Source organism: Macrotis lagotis, chromosome 7 (assembly GCF_037893015.1).
Source record: "Macrotis lagotis isolate mMagLag1 chromosome 7, bilby.v1.9.chrom.fasta, whole genome shotgun sequence".
Classification (NCBI taxonomy): Eukaryota; Metazoa; Chordata; class Mammalia; order Peramelemorphia; family Peramelidae; genus Macrotis; species Macrotis lagotis.
The window spans coordinates 157750178-157771179 of record NC_133664.1 but is presented as its reverse complement, the minus strand read 5'-3'; the positions used below and the strand labels follow the sequence as shown (position 1 = coordinate 157771179).

General features: G+C 34.0%; 1 protein-coding gene across 6 annotated transcripts in view; it reads right to left on the bottom strand.

The window, feature by feature from the left end:
* PHTF2 (putative homeodomain transcription factor 2) overlaps positions 1–21002 on the bottom strand; it is a 151983-nt gene that overhangs the window by 38957 nt on the left and 92024 nt on the right. For 5 of the 6 annotated variants that reach the window (XM_074194015.1, XM_074194017.1, XM_074194016.1 and 2 more), the window contains 3 exons: positions 15156–15321; positions 13980–14144; positions 2215–2410 (listed from right to left, as the gene is read on the bottom strand). In XM_074194015.1, the coding sequence (XP_074050116.1) occupies positions 2215–2410; positions 13980–14144; positions 15156–15321 (527 nt within the window). The remainder of the gene's footprint in view (positions 1–2214; positions 2411–13979; positions 14145–15155; positions 15322–21002) is intronic. The other variant, XM_074194018.1, reaches the window with a different exon arrangement.

Genomic DNA, 21002 nt, shown 5'->3' with positions numbered 1-21002 from the left:
CACGAGAGAAATCTAGTGGATTTTCGTAGAAAATAAGAATTATTTATACTTAATGCTTCACAATTTACAATTGCTTATAACAACTTAATGACCTAATCATCCCTTCTTTCCACTTTTGTTACCGAAAAAAAAAAGTCAACCTGTTTTGGTTTATATGTTTATTTTTAAAGATATATTATTACTGCTTCAGCATTCCAGAAAGTAATACTTGGCTACAGTAATTTCTCATATGCCTCAACAAAGTTTCAGCAACATCTAAAAGCATTTTATGTTCAAAAGCAAATATGATTCAAAAATCTTCCCTTCATTTCTTAAGAAACATTTGCCTACTCTGGTGCATGGTATTGGATTAGATGTGAGACACACAAAGGCATAGTCCACACCCTTAAGAAGGATACAATCTAAAAGGGAAAAAATGCATGCAAAGAAATAAAAATATACAAGGCAAAATGTGACAGAAGAAAATGAAAGGGGAAAAAAGTATTGCAAGAAAACTTAGAGAAATGTAGAAGAGGAACAGTTGAAAAATGAGGAAAGACTCAAGAAGGCTAAGAATTCACTCTAACAAAAACTGCTGGGAAAACTGAAAAATAGTATAGTAGAAACTAGGCATAGACCACTCTATACCAAAAGATCAAAATGAGAACATGAGTTAGATATAAAAGGCTGATACCTTAAGCCAGTTAGAAGAACAAGGAATAGTTTATTTGTCAGATCTTCAGAGAGGGGAACAATTTATAACCAAACAAAAGATAGAGAACATTATAAAATACAAAATAAATCATTCTGACTACATTAAATTGAAAAGGTTTTGCACAAATAAAACAATGCAACCAAGGTTAGAAGGAATGCAGAAATATGGGAAATGATTTTCACAGCTAGTATTTTTTTTGTTTTTTGCAAGGCAATAGTGTGAAGTATCTTGCCCAAGGTCACACAGCTAGGTAATTATTAAATGTCTGAGGCCAAATTTGAACTCAGGGCTTCCTGACTCCAGGGTTTGGTGTTCTATCTACTAGGTCACATAGCTGCCCGTACAGCTAGTATTTCTGAGAAAGTACTCATTTCTAAAATATATTGAGGACCAAGTCAAATTTATAAAAATAGAAGTCATTCCCCAATTGATAAATAGTCAAAAGATAAGAACAGGCAGTTTTTAAGATGAGAAACTTGAAGCTATCCAGTTATATGAAAAAAAGGATCTAAATCACTACTGATTAGAGAAATACAAATTAAAACAATTCTGAGGTACCACCTGACACCTATCAGATTGGCTTTTATAACAACAAAAGGAAAATGATCAATGTTGGAGGGGATGTGGGAAAACTAGAACACTAATGCATAGTTGGTGGAGTTGTGAACTGATCCAACCTTTCCGGAAAGTACTCTGGAACTATGTCCCAATAAAATTGTGCATACCCTTTGATCCAGTAATTCCACTACTAGGTCTGTATCACTAAGAGATCACAAAAAAGGGTAAAAAGTCCACATGAAAAAATTATTTATAGCAGCTCTTGTAGTGGCAAAGTATTGGAAATTGAGGGGATGCCCATCAATTGAGGAATGACTGAACAAATTGTGGTATATGAATGTTGTGGAGTTCTATTGTTCAATAAGAAATCATTACTGGTGACATCAGAAAAGCCTAGAAAGACTTGCATGAACTGATGCTGAGTGAAGTGAGTAGAATCACAAGATTGTGGGCAACATTCTGAGATAATCAACTAGGCTTTGCTCATCTCAGCATTACAATAATCAAAGACAATTCTAAATGACTTATGATGTAAAATACCATCTGCATCCAAAGAAGCAACTATACAATCTGAATGCAGACCAAAGTTTCCTATTTTTCAATTTTTAAAATTTATTTTGTTTTATGGATTTTTTCCCTTTCCTGTTTTTTCCTTTTTTGTTCTGATTTTTCTTTTACATGATTAATGTGGAAAAATTAATTTTAAAAAACTACAACAAAAGAACTTAGTAAAACTTAGGCACTATGAAAATCAGATGGAGATTTTTTTAATGGAGATAAATTAAAATCAGCCTATTGTACCTGAGCTCTCCAGTGTTAGGGGAGTCCCTAGGCAAGTTTGTGAAGGATTATAGAATAATTAAAAGGAGCCCTCTTTAGTTCACAGTCCTACTGGTAGCCTTTCATTATAGTATATTAATAGAAATAATATTTCTTAATAAAACTAAGTGAATCAAACTTACTCTGTGCTGACTACTAGGTGTATTCCTGACTGTTCCTGTGCTCCAGCCTGTCTCTTCTGACCGAAGGACTTCACACTGAGGTTCATGATTTTGTATTCCTTCCTCATTGCTTTTAAATGTCTTTTTCCCTTCGAGGGATACATAACCATTATCAGTTTCTGTTGACTTATCAATTGAATTTTTTGTTTTCTTTGACCTAAAATAGAAAATATAGATTAAGCATTATTTAGCATGTCTTATCTTTTTATAAATTTTCATCAATCATATCCAGCAGCTGACATATTTCTAGTTATTAATTCATACATAACATTTATCATGAAGAACAGTAATGCCTATCCTTATTTGTGAAGAGAGTTTAAACCTCAAAAGTAACAGTTACCTATACTATAGTTCCTAAATAATGTGATTACTGAGGTAGAAAATTTTAGGGAAAAAAGGAGTAAGTAATATCGGTCTTTCAACTATTAATTTTAAAAATATCTTCCAAAAGAAACCAATTAACAGCAAAAAAAAGAAAGGTGACACTAGAATATAATTTTTTGCTATATACAATAGATAGATAAAACTGGCAGTGCTTCAGAAGTTCAATCTCTTTAGCCCTGAAGAACTTCAGTGAATGAGAGGAAAAAACTATGCCAATACAAGTGAGTAGGACTTTAGTGTAAATACAAGACCAAATTGAAATGTGTTCAATTCGGATCAAGTTAATAATGCAAGCACTTAATCAAAGGAAATTTAATTATGATATAAAATACTAAGTTCCTTCAAATTTTACTCAAATTATCAGTTTTACAAGACAGGAAACATCAAAGCAAATGAAGTATTTTCAAGAAGTTCAAGAAATAAGTCTTTAAAAATAGCATTTAAAGCCTTTAGAAGATTTGTTGCATTTCTATACTTAGACTTGGGCCAAAAAAACAGTGAAACATGATATTTAGGAACTTCATCTAATCTTGCTTATTCTCTCAACTTGCTAAAATTACCAACTATTTTTGTATTATGTGGTCTTTTTTCCTTGACCCAAAGGTACTTAATTAAACCTCCAAATATGAAATATCCCTACCAGCTATAAATCCTATGAGTCTATCAAACTTTAAAAAGAATATCACCTGTAAATACTTCAGTGAAACTCTGGTCTCACAGTGAGTACTACCTATCATTATTCAAATCACAAACTATCCGAACTATGGCACTCTATTGACTTCCTGTATATGTCATCTCCTGATTTCTCCAACTATATAGCTCTTGATGTTATATTACAGGGAACCATGAAGGCACACAGATTCATGTATTTTCCCTCTATGTATTATCCCTATGATATATTTATTTCCTTTTTTCAATCAAAAATCTAAGACTTTTTACACAGCTTCTTACGTATTTATTTACATTCACCAAGCATTTCTTCATTGCTCTTCAGGTGTCCCACTATTTCAATTACAGTTTTCCATGATTTGCAGTGATATAGCATCATTATAAAAATTCTGGTGAATTTTTAAAAATGTTTTTCTAGAAAGAAACTTGGGAACATTGAAATCAGTGGTCAACAAGGTTCCTGTCCTTTAATTCTGATCCTGGTTTATTAAGCATCTATTATAGCTGTTGAAAGTGTGTAGGGGTGTATGTGGGTATGGGTGTGAGTGTGTTCTGAATTGTACTTCCAATGGTGTATCAGTCTGAACACTTGACATTTTCCATTCACTTGGCTTTTTCTGGGTATATAATTAAACCAAACTCTCTGCCATAATTATGAAGGTTCTTCAAGGTTCTATGGCTTGTTGTAACCAGCACATTTTGAAGAAATGAAGTTATAAACAAACAGGTTGGAAGCTGCTATTTTCTTTTCTTTAAAAGTTTTAATAAAAGCAGTAAACAATGGACTCAATTAAGCTTGTTTTGCAACTTTTTATGTTTAAACAAATGACATATAATCAATAAACTATAATAGCAAATAGTTACTCCAAATTACTCTTTGCTTATCTGTTCCCATATACTTTTCCATTCATGTCTATAATTAATGTTCTTCCAGTTTGTTTTCCTTTCTCCTTTATATAACTTCACAAAAAGTCTTTTCTTTCTACTCCTTATACTTTTTGATATAAATTGTATTACAGCATTCCAATATTTATTAAACTGTTTTCTAAGGGCTAGACATTCAGGTTGCTTTGTGCAATTATATGTAATGGTGCTACAACAATCTTTGAACAGCAAGCTTTTTGTGTTATTTTCTTTTATTACACTTTCAGTATACTTTGAATCAAAAAGAATTTTTTTGCAACTTTTACTGCATTGTCAGATCATGCTGATTTTACAAATCTGTAGTTTCACTAGAAATGAGCGTATACCTGTTTTATCAAAACTTGCAGGTATTAAATTTCATTGTTTTAAAATTATTTTTGCCAATTCAATGAATTTGAGCTTGTACTCTAAAAGGTTTTTTTTTGTTTTTGTTTTTAGGTTTTTGCAAGGCAATGAGGTGTGCCCAAGGCCACACAGCTAGGTAATTATTAAGTGTCTGAGACTGGATTTGAACCCAGGTACTCCTGATTCCAGGGCTGGTGCTTTATCCACTGTGCCACCTAGCCGCCCCTAAAAGTTGTTTTAATGTACATTTCTTTATTGATTAGTGACTGTTGTATGTTTTAAAATATCACTATTAATTCCAAATATTTATTTTTTCCAATATGATCTTTTCTCATTAACAAAGATAAATTTAAGCAAACAAACAAACATATCAATTATGCAAAACAATAAATGTAGAAGCATGAAGTCCATTTCTTTTCAATTGAGAGGGGGAGGCCTATATTTTACTGTTAATGCTTTGGGAATCAAGATTATTCATTGTATTTATAGGAATTCTGTCTTTTAATGTTATTTTCCTTGACATTATGGTGGTCACTGTGCCAACCAATTTCTTCCTTCTATCTTTGCTCTCAGTTTTTATAAGACTTTCCAAGTTTCACAGACTTCCTCATTTTCTTTTTGTTTAAAAGTACAATAATATTCCTCTATAACTGCATAACAAAATTTGTTTAGTCATTTTCCAATTTCTAAACAGTCACTCCAACCTCATTGCTCCATTTTTGCTACCAAAAAGCATTTCAATGAATATTCTGCTATCTAAGGTTGAGAACCATAAAGTAATTATGAAATCTCTATTACCGCTTTTGAAAATTGTTCATATTCTTTGCTATGTGACCTGGATTTATATATTTCAGATTTCATTTTTTCCTATCATATTTACCACAAATGTTTACAAAAATTTTATTTTTCCTTTACTTATATTTTGGAACAGATTAAATACAACTATCTTATGTCTAATAAATCCTTCTATTTAATTAACTGAAAAAGTTATTTCTTATCTATAAAAAATACCTATAAATTTTCTTTTATTTAAAAATTTTTTTCTGTGTAAATCTGTCTTTAGACAAAGCTCATTCACATACAGAATATGAAATGCGTCTATATCCATTGCCCAAACTCTTACCCAACGTTTATTAAATAATGAATCCTATCTCCTATTTTAATTATTTTCTATAAAATTATTTTGCTGTATATCTTCAGTTGGGTTCTCATATATTTACTCTGTTCCATTGATCTATTTATTTTTTGGCCAGAATAAATAATATCTATGAATTTTGCTTTGTAATTTGTTTTAAAGACTGAGAAGAAAGCTACTAGAGCTTTCTTTCTTGTTAAAGCTTTTTTTTCTGCTAAGTTCCTAGATATTTAAATTATCTTCCCCTATCTCCCTTTTTAAAATTAAGGTATCAGAATGCTCATAGGAGATAATTATATAAATATAGTAATTTTGTTTTTCATGCTTTTAAAAAAAAGAACAAACTGAATGAGTTAATGAAAACTATTTTAATTTTTTAAAGAAAATAGTATTTTAATTTAAAAATAATATATACATTAATGTCATTTTGAGACAAATAAAAGAACCATTTCTTTTTTTTTAGGTTTTTGCAAGGCAAATAGGGTTAAGTGGCTTGCCCAAGGCCACACAGCTAGGTAATTATTGTCTGAGGTAGGATTTGAACTCAGGTACTCCTGACTCCAGGACCGGTGCTCTAACCACTGCGCCCCCTAGCCACCCCCAAAAGAACCATTTCTGAAGAAGAAAGTTCATGTTTTTTGTCCATACATAAAACAAAACAACTATTTAAAGCTTCTCAAAGCTATCTCCTGTTGATATTTACACACAAATATAGAAGCCAGAAGCTTAAACAGTTAAGAGTACTGACAGATCAACCCAAATACTGAGAGAGCATAAATATTTGGGTAATGATATTAGAAATACTTCTGGGATAGGAAGTTCACAATAAAATTAGTTTGATTCAACTTAATCTAACCAAAAGGTAGGTCAGAAGCTATATTTTCTGCATTGCCTTTCATATATCAGGATTTGCAGAGGAATAAAATATAGACAGAGGATCATAGACCAGGTCTATAGTTTTCTACCTAGTATGACAATCAATTCTTATACTGACCTGAACTGGTACAGTTATGGTGGAATGGCCTTAAAATACTTAATTTTCAGAATAACTTTTATGTCACATAGCTAATATTGAGAAGAAATGACCTTTGGAAAAATGTACAAAATGGTCATTTTAAATGATTAATGTTTTTGGTCTTTCCACCCAACCCTATCCCCAGATATAAATTCATGCACAAATCATGGCAGAGGGCATAGTTTTCATGTTCAAAGTTTTAACCCAGGCAGGAAAAAAGTTTCATCAGCTTCTAATGGTTCATGTAGTTCCAAACCTACTATATGAAAATAAGAAAATAAACACTACCAATAAATCATTGTCAGTCAATTTAAAAGCCAAGTAACATGACTGTCATGCAAAAAACACAAGTTGAAGACATTTATTCTCTAGCTTGTAAATGTGACAGGAGTATAAAAAGCACAGGAAGCAGCAAGACATATCTTTCAGGAATAAAGGATAGATTAGAGAATTTTAAGGGTATTGTTAAAAAAATGTTAATTTTTTTTTTAGGTTTTTGCAAGGCAAATGGGGTTCAGTGGCTTGTCCAAGGCCACACAGTTAGGTAATTATTAAGTGTCTGAGACTAGATTTGAACCCAGGTACTCCTGACTCCAGGGCAGGTGCTTTATCCACTACACCACCTAGCCGCCCCTAAAAACTTTAATTTTTGATTACAATGTCAAGGTGCTGGTCCTAGATTCTTTGCTAAAAATTTGGAATTATGATAACTGTGGAAGGAGGGAGGGAAATGGGGGCAGAAGAGTAGGGACTAAAAAAATAATGATATGTAACTATTAAAAAAAAAAACTCAAAAGGCAACAAATACCAACAAATAACTTCAGTATTTGCCCCTTGGTTATTTGATTTGTTCTTGTCCTTCCTTAGGGAAGAAGACCAAATGACATCAGTAATTAGAGACAAGTTCCGGTGTGTCTGTAGCTGATGAGACCATTATGAGTTCCTAATGCTCTGCCACAGGTCTAGCACAAGTAGTTCATGTGAACACCTGGGTTGCTTAATTTAAACTTATGCTTCTCACATTTGCTTTGAGATGCTTCAATTCTGCCTTACTCATAGAGAACAGCCCTTCACTGATGATAACATGCCATGTTGCACAATCCTGTGCCAGTGTCTCACACACTGCACAATCAATTCTAAAATTCTTAAGAGAGTTCATCAAGGTGTCTTGATATCGCTTCTTCTGATCCCTTGTGAGCACTTGCCCCGTGTGAGTTCTCCATAAATAGTTTTTTTGGCAAGCATACACCTGGCATTCAAACAACCTATATAGCCCATCCCAATTGTGATCTCTAAAGTAATGTTGGAATACTGAGCAGGTAAGTTCCAGAAAGGACTTCAGTGTTTGGCATCTTCTCCTGCCAAGTGATCTTCAGAATCTTCCTAAGACAAATTAAATGACAATGATCCAGTTTCCCAACATGGCATTCCCAGGCATACAGCAATGAATTCAACACAATGGGAGGCTCCCAAATACTGAGCTAGCTCTGGCAATGTGTATGCCAATCTCATTGTCAACCTCCTGGCAATGTGTACTGCCAAGGTAAGTGAACCTGTACACAATACTTAAAACTTTTGCTGCAATCAATAGTTCCATATATGGATGGTATGGTGCTGGTTGATGGACTGGATGCTGGATGCTGTATTTTCTTGGTGTTAATTGTTAGACCAAAATTAGTACAAGTAGCATACTTTGCTGCAGTCTCAGCTTCAGAGGCTGCTTTGAGTGCACAGTCTTCTACAAACAGAAGACCATGCACCAATACTCCCTCCACTTTGGTCTTGGCTTGCAGCCTTTTCAAGTTGAAGAATTTGCCATTGGTGGTGGGAGCTGACCTTGAGGCCATGTTCATCCTCCGTGAAGATATTTGATATCATGGCTAAAAATATCATGCTAAAAAGTATGGGAGCAAGGATGTATCCTTGTTTCACTCTACTGGTGACTAGGCAATTGCAAGAGTATCATCCACCATCTAGAATGCAGGCACACATGCTGTCATGGAATTGATGTACAATACTGATGAACTTCTCTGGGCAACCAAATTTTGACATAATTTTCCATAAACCGTCACAAATGATGGTATCAGAGGCCTTGGTCATATTTACAAACATCATATACATACCTTTGTTCTGCTCCCATAATTTTTTCTGGAGCCGTTGGGCAGCAAACACTATATCAACTGTTCCTCAACCCTTTCAAAAGTCACACTGACTCTCAGGGAGGTGACCATCTTTCAGATGAAGGATCAGTCCAGTGAGAAGGACTATGTCAAGAATCTTACCAACAATGATAATAGATTGTCACAGGACAATCTATTCCCTTTACCTTTATAGATATGGACAGTGTAGGCATCCTTGAATTCTTGGGGGATAACCTCCTTATGTCATATAACCTGGAAAATTTCAGTCAGTTTTTGTATGAGCATTGGACCCTTCACCTTGTAGATCTCAGCTGGTATAGAATCAGCACCAGGTTTTTTGCCACAGAAAAAGAGCCTGATGGCATTCAAAACCTGTTCTTTAGTTGGAACTTCTTCCAGGGATGGACTGACTTTAACCTGAACTAAATGGTCATTGGTTTCCACACTGATTGATGATGGTCTGTTAAAAACACCATGGACGTGTTCAGCCCATCTCTCTAGGATTGTGTCCCTTTCATTAACTAATGTGACTCCATCAGCACTGAGTAGTTGAGAAGCACCATAGGTCTTTGGTCCATAAACAGCTTTCAGGGCATCATAAAAGCACTTTGGATTTTTACAATCCACATAAAACTGAATTTCATCAGTCTTCTTACTGAGCCGAGAGTCCTGCATCTCTCTAAGCTTCGCCTATACTTTACTTTTGATAAAAATTAAATGCTGCCTTCTTAAAAATGGATGAAGTATCCTGCTGGTAAACCCTGTGGAGTTCTCAGTTTTCATTTAGCAGCTTCTGTATTTCCCCATCATTTTCATCAAACTAGTCCTGGGGTTTGTGAGTGTTCTGGCCCAGATGAGCAAATGCAGTGATGCATACCAGATTTCACTCTTTTTCTGCTCCATGTTGCCAACGTTTTGTTGGCTCAGTTTTCCCTCCAAGTTAGCAACAAATTACTCCCACTCAGTGAGACATTAATCTCTTAACATTATTTCTTCTGGAAGTTACTTTGACTTGAGGTTGCTGCTTAGGTTGAATGTAAATATTTAGCATGGAGAGTCCAGCATTCTGCAACACACCTTGTTTTCATCACTCTCTTCATCTTACAATCACATAGTCTAATAGATAAAAATATTTGCTGCGAGGGTGCATCCAGTAAGCTTTATTGTATTTAGGTAAAGGAAAGGAAAGACAGTGTTTGTGATGACATGGCCATGAGATGCACACCTGGTGATGATTCTATACCAGCTGAGATCTACAAGGTGAAGGGTCCAATGCTCATACAAAAACTGACTGAAATTTTCCAGGTTATATGACATAAGGAGGTTATACCCCAAGAATTCAAGGATGCCTACACTGTCCATATCTATAAAGGTAAAGGGAATAGATTGTCCTGTGACAATCTATTATCATTGCTGGTAAGATTCTTGACATAGTCCTCCTCACTGGACTGATCCTTCATCTGAAAGATGGTCACCTCCCTGAGAGCCATGGGTGTCCATGCTGTTTACAATTGTATTCCTCCCAAGGTTTCCCTGCCATATCTGATCATCTGAGTCTACTCTAGCATTAAAATCATCCAGAATTATGAGCTTGTCCCTTTAGTACATTGATAATAAGTCTCCGGTCTTCATAAAACTTTTCTTTGGCCCATCAGGGTTCATCAAGGTGGGAACAAAGGCACTGATAATGATGGCCAGGCATTTCCCTCATTGTCATGAGCCTCCTTTTGTTAAGCATTAAAACTTATTGACTAGATTAGTTTTGATTGCAAAACCTATCCCAGCTTCATGGCACTCCCATTCACTGCAGTCACTCCAGAAAAATGTATATACAGTTCAGTCTTCATTAATCTGACCTTCATTTACCAGTCTTATTTCACTCATGGCTGCTATTTGAATGTGATATCTGTTGAATTCTCTTGCCAACAAGAACTGTTTGTCTTTCAAGTCTATTGGGTCTTGTGTTATCTATGAGTGTGTTCACATTTTATCTACTGATGGTGAGCTTTGTTTTCTTTGTATTTTGTATTTTTTTTTTTTATATTTTGACTGAAGGATGGGATTCCCACCTGACACAAGAATCTGGCCAGGGTTGGATAAGCAGACAATTTTTAGGGTACCTTAAAGGTGTGCATTGTTGCTCACACACACACAAGTGGTTGCCAAATCCCACTGCTGCTTCCAGGGAAGAGATGACCCCATGGCCTGGGTCACCTGTCTTCGAGGTGTGACTACAGATCCCAGTGTTTTAGCACCTGCTGCTTCGCCACTTGCCTGTGGCCATATGACTCCCAGCATAGGTGATGTCTTTTGATTTGTGCATAAATTGGATTTAGGTGAGGCAAAGTTGCACAAAGTCATCAGCCTCACTCTCTCTTCCAAAGTCATCATGATTTAATGGCAAGATGGTCATGACAACTAGCTCTAGATACAGTGGAAGACCTTGGCATCTTTGATGTCTAACCAAATTCTAAGTCTTGTACAGCATCTGCTTCAGTTGCCTTCGTGGCCATTTTAATGAATTATTCTTATCCACTCATTCCCCTAAAGGAAGTCTTTATATGCTTGGAAAGATACCCTCCTAAGTCACCAACTGGTTTGTGACCCCCTCAGTTACCTTCAACAAGGTTTAGCACAACTGGTAAAACAGTTTTCTCGAGTATGGATGCTGTGAATGCTACAGCTTCCTGGAGCCAGAGGTGAGAGTTAGGTGGCTCAGATGGACATGAAAGGTTTGGAAAGCATCCCTGAAAAGTGCTAGACAGCACTCACCCCAGAGGTACTGGTCTTATACACTGACCCACCCATACTGATGGACTTTCTTCTTAGAACCCCCCTGAATATCTCTGAGAATTCCTTCATGGGATGCATGCCCTTTTTCCTTACATGCTATATGTACCTATAAATTCTTTTAGATCTTGTTTAGCTCTAAAATTCTATTAGTTTAACTAAAGATTCTGAAAATTTTGAAGTTTTGCTCTAGATCTGAAAACAATGCTTTATTTATCTTTTCTCAAAAAAAGTCTATGGTTGTTGCCTTTGCTTCATCTTCTCTCACTCATTCATTTCTAAACTTTCACTTCATCTCTCACTTGAAATTCTGTCCTTTCCAAAATCAGCAATGATTTCCTAAGTGAAAAATTTGATGATCTTTTCTAAATCTCATACTTCTTAACCTCTTAGGCATATTGTTCACTTCTCATTTCCCTCTAGAGCTGCTTGCATATTCTTCTCTATGGGCTTTCCTGATACTGTGCTCTCCTGGTTCTCTTCTTATAAGTCTGATTCCTCATTATCCTTCCTTACTGGATCATACTTACACATTTACAACATAACCAAAGATCTGTCCGAGATTCTCTTCTTTTTCTTTTTTCCTCTATATTGGTGATCTCAACATCAAGATTTCAATAAAATAGACTAAATTATCTATCAATGTTGACGACTTCCAAATCCAAATATCCACCCAAGACTCTGCTAAATTCTAGTTCCATATCACAACTGTTTACTGGATATTTTAAACTGATTTTTTTTAGATATTTCAGAGAATTTTTTTCCTATTTTCTATATTAGGAAACAAACTCTTATGAGATTAAAAGATTCACCTCTAGGCTCTATAGTAGAATTATGGTGACAGAGTTGGGATTAGAAACCAGGTTTTTAAATTCCTAATGCAGTAATCTTTCCACTACACCAACCAACCTATTTTAGTTAGAATTGAGAAGGAAAAAATAACTGGGCCATGCTTAATGTGAATGTTGTCAAAGTTAACTAAATTTTTTAGCAGGAAAATTTTTTTCAGCCTTTTTACTGATATGATTATATCAGTAAATATATTTATCAGATATATATAGTGGTATACATAAATACTGTATCAAGATATTATGAAAATGCAATATATCATGAAAATATGTTAGATCCAAAGTTTCCTATTAGCTTAATGAAAATAAGGCAAGGAAAGTATATTATCAAGAAAATGATCTATGTGAAAAAAAATATTTCCTTAACTTTCAAAGGAATGCATTTACCTGGAAACAAATCCAGGCATCTTGCACTTCTACACAGCAATACATTTTATAAGTATTAATAAAACCATAATTAAATAAAAAGATATATAATTTAATAATGCATGATAACTTGACAGAAGAGCACAATTAGAAAATATATAAAAGCCAGTGTTAGAATAGGCATTGACATATGAGAAAAAATTACATTTTCATATTTGCATTATTCCTTTTCTTGACTTGGTAATGACATCAGTTATAATCAACATTTTCATCAGTTTCTAATTTTTGAGACCTACTGCACATGTACATTCATGTTGAAATGTCTAAGAAAAGTTTAAAAGAATAACTTTATATTGGTCAGACTGATTTGGTTAAATGTATTCCTAAATTTCATTGTGATTATACTCTCCCCAATTTTAAAATATTCATTAAGTATAAAAATAAAAAATAAATTTTATAAAGTAATTTCTTATAAATAAATGATGTTTTTTACTTCAACAGATTTCTGTGTTTTATTTTAAATGGCTTAGGATTAAAAACAAAGACTTGAGGGAAATAATGTTCATATAACTCAACTCTATACCAAAAAACTGAATCAAGATCCAGGATTATTGCAAAGCACAATTTTACCAGTTAATTGAATTGTGAGAGTGGTGCTTAGGAAATTAACCAAAAAAAGGCTATAAAAAAACTTATTGGCCCCCATGTTTTTTCTAAAGTATCTATTATTTATGTATATTTAAATTAATTCATGATTTTCATTTTTCACTACATATAGTAAAACTCATCAAAACAAGGATCAAATAAATATGTAAGAGGTGGCAGCCCTGGAGTCAGGAAGACCTAAATTCAAATCTGACTTCAGACACTTAATTGCCTAGCTGTGTGACTATGGGCAAGTCACTTAACCTCACTGCCTTAAAAAAAAATAAAGAATATGTAAAAATTTAGAAATTTGAAACTACACATATATGTATAAACAAATATGTATCTATAATGTATACATTACAGATGTATTTGTGTGTGTGTGCACACACACATACACACAACTATTCCAGAAAAGGGATAATGCATCTCTGAGACAAAGACAGCCTTAAATAAATACAAACCCTGATAAAAAGAAAGCAGCATGCCAGAGTTCTCTGAAGACAGCGCCAATACTGTAAGAAGTGCTGGTAGCGTGGTTCTGCACTGTTCCTTCCTGTGTGTTATCTGTAGTACTAGAGCCATCTCCTTCCCTATGTACTTCCAAATGTGCTGCTTTTCTTAATTTCCTTCATCAGAAAAGATTAAAAGTGGAAGGTAGCTTGATAAGTGTTAATGACCACTTTTCTCTGCAGTGTGTTCAGCAATTTATATAAAGATAAAATATAGGAACTTTAACACATAATAAGAATAAGATTCATTGGTTAAGATTTAATCCAAAACAGGATGAAGTACATTCAAAAGCCAATTTCTCCTGGCATTAATATTTGTTCCATGCTTATACTGACATATCAGTGGACATTTAGTTTTAAGGATTACACTGAACAGATTATTTACAAAAATCTGTCTTTCCTATTTGTGTACCACTCATCTGCAGATGAAGAAGGACAATAATTAGAGCTAACTGCAATCTAACTAATTTTAATGTCGTTAAAATACTATAAAGACATTTTATCCTTAAAATGGAGATGAAGGATTGATTTCAAATTCAAAACCTAAACACCTGAAATCTGTGAAAATAGCAAACACTTAGCAACAATGATCAAAAGAGGAATCACTTCAGATTTCCTTTAAAACAGACGTCCACTATTGCTGACTAGTCAATGAGACTTAATAGGCTTATTTTAGGCAAAGGAAATATTTGATTGCTTCAAAATTTCATTAGCACTCAATAAACTGGATTTAAAACAACTTTATTTAACCCATGTTCATACTGTATTTTGGTCTTAAATAATACATCCTGGTAATGTTAAATATACCATAAGGTTAGTCACCATCAGCAATTCTAAATCACTAGAAATTCTCTTGGGGGAAAAAAATAAGTCTATTTAAAAAAAATTACAAAGCATGACAAAGGAAATGACACTTCACTTTTGGATGTCAATTCTGAAGATAAGGGCTTTATATATAAAAAGTAATTTTAAAAGATTTTTTTGTTTGCAGATTAAAATAATAATAAACCTATAAAACACTGCACTGTTCCTTCCTATGTGTTATCTGTTGAACCAAAGTCAAAAATCATATTTCATACACACAAAATCCTTATTTGATGAACAACATTGTCATTTAGAATACTGTACCTCCTTCTTTTGCCCCCAGTGCTAAGAGTAGGCTTAGGGGTTCTGGTTGAAACAATCTGGCAATGTACAGTTCCCAGTAGCAACATTAGCCATACTGGCCCAATTACTTCAGTCAGAGGTATACTATGTGGGCCTGGAGCTGAACAGAATAATACTATTGCAGCAACTGTAAAACAGGAAAGAAAATGCTTAATTATATTCATTGCTGTTTCCAAAATTTTTATTTTCTAATAGAGTACACTCTTATTGTATGCTGCCAGCTAATTTTTAGATTTTGAATTATAAGTTAAAAGCATTACTTTAGCAAAGCTCTGTCAAACACCTTTTTTTTATTGTTAGCAGTAGGTTGAACTTACTATTTAAAGAACTTGAAATCATGCCATATTCAGCTTAATAACTAAAGTGAATATTTAAAAACTACATTGAAATTTATGTACATTGTACTTAGATTTAGAAAATTAAAAGAATGTGAGTATTGTTAAATATATTTATCCCTTTCTATTTCAAATCTAGGTGCCCTATGATAGCCTGATTTTTTTTAAGTTATACATTTGTTAGAAAGGGAAAAAAATCTGCTTGGTTCCATATAATAAAATTAGTCATTAAAACTTTTCTAAGTAAATTGTTTTGTTAACAAAACTACAACATATACATTGAAGCTCGAAATTATAAAAGATTAAAGTGGATGGTAGATGTGTAAGTATTTTCTAAACTATGACATTTCAAATTAAATATTATTTTACCTACAAATTTATTATTTTTATCCAATATATTGAAGGGAAAAATTCAAAATTGTATTCTCTCAAGTATCTCAGATACCTCCAATCCAGATAAATTTTCATATATAAAATATGATACTATATCATCAGAAGATCACTGTGTTTAAGAATTGTTTAGTCTTAAACTTCCTTTCTTCATAAAAGACTTTTTTTTCAGGGAGAGGGCAGCTATTTATTTCTTTTTGATTTTTTTCCAATTACACGTAAAGACAGTTTTCAACATTCATTTCTTGTAAGATTTTGAGTTCCACATTTTTCTACTCCTTTCCTTTACCATCCCCCTCCTCATGACAGTAAGTAACCTGATATGTTAAAAATATTTCATATTAGTCATATTGTGAAAAAAGAATAAGAACAAAAGGGAAAAATCTATGAGAAAGAAAAAATATAAAACCAATTTTAAAAAAGTGAAAATAGAATGCTTTGGTATACATTCAGACTCCATAGCTTTTCTTGGATTGTGAATGGCATTCCCATCACAAATGTTTTCCAATGTAATTGTCCTTGATTGTTGAACAGCTGAGAAGAGTTAAGGTATCAGAGATGATCATCACAATGTTGCTGTTTATGTGTACAATGTTCTCATTCTGCTCACATCACTCAGCATCAGTTCATTTTAAGAGGAAGGACTATTTTTAAGTCAACCCAGACAAATGATGACAGATGACTAAATGATTAAATGGATGTATGTAAAAAATACATTTATTATGTCCTATATCCTTTTTAAGCTAACAAAAGCACTCTCCAAGTTTAAAATGTTATGTAATAGTAGGGCAGCTAGATGGCACAGTGGATAGAGCACTGGCCTTGGAGTCAGGAAGATGAGTTCAAATCCAGCTTTACTTACTAGCCGTGAGAACCTAAGCAAGTAACTTAAGATGTTTGTCTCAGTTTCCTCATCTGTAAAAATCAGAATAATAAAAAGACCTACTACCAGGTTGTTATGAAAATCCAATTAAATAATTGTAGAGTGTTTAGCACAGTGCCTAGCACATATTAAGCACTGCATAAATGTTAATTGTTTCTGTTATCCTGTAACCCATTTCAATAATTTATTTTATTTCCCACAGAAAAATTTTACTCATTGATAATTTCAATGATTCATTCTACAATTTTAAACTAGTTTGTGTTCTATTTTTAGCATTTTAGTAACCTCTTCTTTAATATGATAGAAAAATGTTATAAACACAAACTATACTAGTATATTACACATCCTATTATAGTATATTACACATCTTATTATTGGATATGTTGGATATTCTTATTTATTTAGGTTGCCTTTTGTTCCCTTTGGGAGAGAACTTCTGGGTTGGGTCAACTAATTAAGCATTTTTAAAGCACTTAATATGTACCGCTTAATATGTACAAGGCATAACAAAGAAAAGATGAGAGTTCTTGTCTTCAAAAACTATAGATTCTACTGCCATGTGTGTATGTAAAATATATACAAGATGATAATATGGAAAGGTACAAAGACAGGAATACAAAAAATGTAATACAACAAATAAGGAACAGTGAAGTAATACTAATGCTTCTAAGGCTGGGACAGGTTCTAAATTGGTCTTCATAGTATATTAAGGATGAACTATACTTCCATTAACCATAGGATAACAAGACAAGTGAAACCTAATGTCATAAAATCTAAAAGTTCTAAACATTTACAAATTTAATTAGAAGTTGTAAGGAATATTAAATAAAAATATGATATATTTTATTATAATATATAATAATAATAACACAAAACAGTTTAGTAGAAGCAGACACCTAAAATTGAAAACCACTTGAAGTTAGGGACTATTTTGTTTGTCTTGTTATCATCAGTGAATCTCATAGAGCCTACACTCAACAGAGGTTTAATAAATGTCTGTTGAATTAAACTATAAAGACTTCAGAATTACGGTAAATATTTGCTAAAGATAGGATGGTTACAATAATGGGCAAAATATAATACATTATATGGCTACTCTCAAAATAATTATAGTAGTATTTTCTTATTACAGGAAAACCTTTTTTAAAAAAAGTCATTTTATTTCAAAAAGTTTCCTCTTTCACAAAAAGGCTAAAAAATCAATTTTTAAAAAGCAATTTACAAAGTCTATCAAAATAGATTTTTTGGTAGATATTTTACTAGTACAACCATTCTATACACAAACTAATATTTAACTTGTATATATTTTGTGTTGTCTTTAATATATTTAATACTTAAATATAAGACAGCAATAATTATTTCAGAGGTAAAATATATCTGTAAAATGCTTAGTTTCTCAGAAAGGTACCCTTAAGGGCTTTCTACTTAGGACATTTCATTTTCTTTTTAAGACAGGTGTTGACATATATATAAATTGAATTATAAATTGAAAAAAATCTTCTTGCCTTTGAGGTTTCCATCAACAATGGGGGTTCTCAAAGTTTTACTTAGTTGTTTCTCAAACTGTTAACATTTTACACATTACAGTCACATGAGATCACTTGAGTTAACATGCTATTTTTGTGGCTACAATACAGAAACACCAGTTAAAACAAAAAATTGTAAATTTTTTTCCCCCAAGTAAAGATTTTTATGTTTTTCTTCCAATTTCATATAAAAGAAATGTTTAACATTAGTGTTTTAAAATTTTGAGTTCCAAATTAAAAGTCTGTAATTCCATATCACAGTGGCACAGGATAGTATGCCAACTCTCGAGTTAGAAAAACTCATCTCCTTGAGTTCAAATTCAGCCTCAGAAACTTTCTAGCTCTATGACATGAGCAAGTTATTTAACCCTGTTTGACTAAGTTCCCTCATCTGTAAAAATGAGCTGAAGAAATAAATGGCAAACCAATGCAGCATCTTTTTTTTTTTTTATAAGGCAATGGGGTTAAGTGGCTTGCCCAAGGCCACACAGCTAGGTAATTATTAAGTGTCTGAGACCGGATTTGAACCCAGGTACTCCTGACTCCAAAGCCAGTGCTGTATCCACTACGCCACCTAGCCGCCCCCCAATGCAGCATCTTTGCCAAAAAAAAATACCAAAACCAAAAACAAAATGCAAATGGGATCATGAAGAGTTGGATATTACTGAAATGACTGAAGAATCATTTTATATCATGACACATTCTCTTGTTTATAGAGTGAAGGGAAATATCTGTTACATGGAGCCCATAAAGGGAATTTAAAATCATTTTTAAATTTACAAATTATAACTCTAAGTGACTCTCACTTTGGAAATGATATCCAGGTTACTACTAGAAGTGCCTGAGATATACTTTAAATCTCTTAACTTCAAAGGCAAAGTTTCTCCCAGAGCTAGATTTTCCTAGGCAAAATTCAAATACATAGCAACTCAGGATTAAACAGAACAAACATTAGTTTGGGCTTATTTCTATATTTGAAATATTTAAGTTTTTCTACCAAGATCCTTTTTTCTTTCTATTTTACACCTTAAAAACAAATACTAACAGTTGAGATTAAGATTGATCCCATATAATTTTCTTATTGATCATTTTTACAATTAACTGATTTTGTTAACTGTCTTCTCTTGTCTCTGAACATAGTTCAGAGTTCAGCTACCCTGTAATGAGTTAAATTTAAAAATTCAGCTCTTCTTGCCTCAAGGAATTTAACTGATCTTGGGGAATATATGTGAAAGCAAGGGAGTAGGGCCTGATAGCTACACCACAGAGCTATCCTTCAAGAATATCTGACAAAAATGGGATCGAGTTTTAGGCGATCTCTGATAAAACTTGAAACTAAGGACTCTAACTAAACTTTCGAGAGACAGAACCCACAAAGGGACCCAGTGAGGCAGTTCTCCTACTCAAGGTAACCTGGAAAAAAAGCAGAAAGGCTCTGCTCCCCGGGGTCGGAGAGGCGGCCCGCCAGAGGGGTGGCCTGCCAGAGTGAAAGAACTTCAGCCTCCCAGAGGCAGCCCCAGGGCACTGGGAGCCACTGCTCACAGCAGTGTGGGAGTCTCCTGAGCTGCACCCCGGGGAGCACAGGGAACAAAGTGGGGAACAGTGGGGGGACCTCTGCCAGAGTGAGCATGTGGAGCCCAGCCCTCAGGGCACACAGCGAGAAGCTTTGGTCTTTCAGCAGAGCAGATCCGGAAATATAAGCAGGCTGAGCTGGTAAGCAGGAGCCTCCAAGGCATGAGCCCATTGAGCTGAGGGGGGGAATGAAAAGAGAGAGAGACTGCAGAGCTCTGTCCTCTGCCTCTGGAACAGGACTCTGGGGTTCTGACCACATTCAGATCCTGATAGCAGTCTAGGCCCCCCCACAGAACAGCAGGGCCCCCCCCCCACCTCAGCCCCGTGGCAGAGGGGAGGCACTTATGGTCATTCACAGACCAGGAGGGAGGACAGAGCCTCACACACTGAGACCCTTGTGGGAGTGTCCCAAAAGCTCAGGAAGCACCCCCCCAAAACCAGGCCCAGGCTGGGAAAATGAGCAAGCAGAGAAACAAGAGGAAGACCATTGAGAAATATTTTGCTTATGAGCCCAAGAAGGATCAAAATACTCAGTCTGAAGATGAGGAATCACAAGATCCTGCATCTAAAGACTCCAAGAAAAACAGAAATTGGGCTCAGGCTATGATAGAGCTCAAAAAAGACTTTGAAGATCAAATGAGGGAGTTGGAAGAAAAACTAGGAAAAGAAAGGAGAGAGAGATGCAGGAAAAACATGAAAATGAAGTCAGCAGCTTAGTCAAGGAAATCCAAAAAAATGCTGAAGAAAATAGCATGCTAAAAACCAACTTAGGTCAAATGGATAAAACAGTTCAAAAAGTTACTGAGGAGAAGAATGCTTTAAAAAGCAAAATTGGCCAGATGGAAAAAGATAAGAAAAACTCTCTGAGGGGAACAAATCCTTCAGACAAAGAATAGAATTCAGGGAGACTGCTGAATTTACCAGAAATCAGGAATCAATACTTCAAAAAATAATTAAAAATTAGAAGAAAATGTCAAATATCTCATTGAAAAAACAACTGATATGGAAAACAGACTTAGGAAAGATAATTTAAAAATTATTGGAATACCTGAAAGTCATGATCAGGAAAAGAGCCTTGACATCATTTTCAAAGAATTACTAC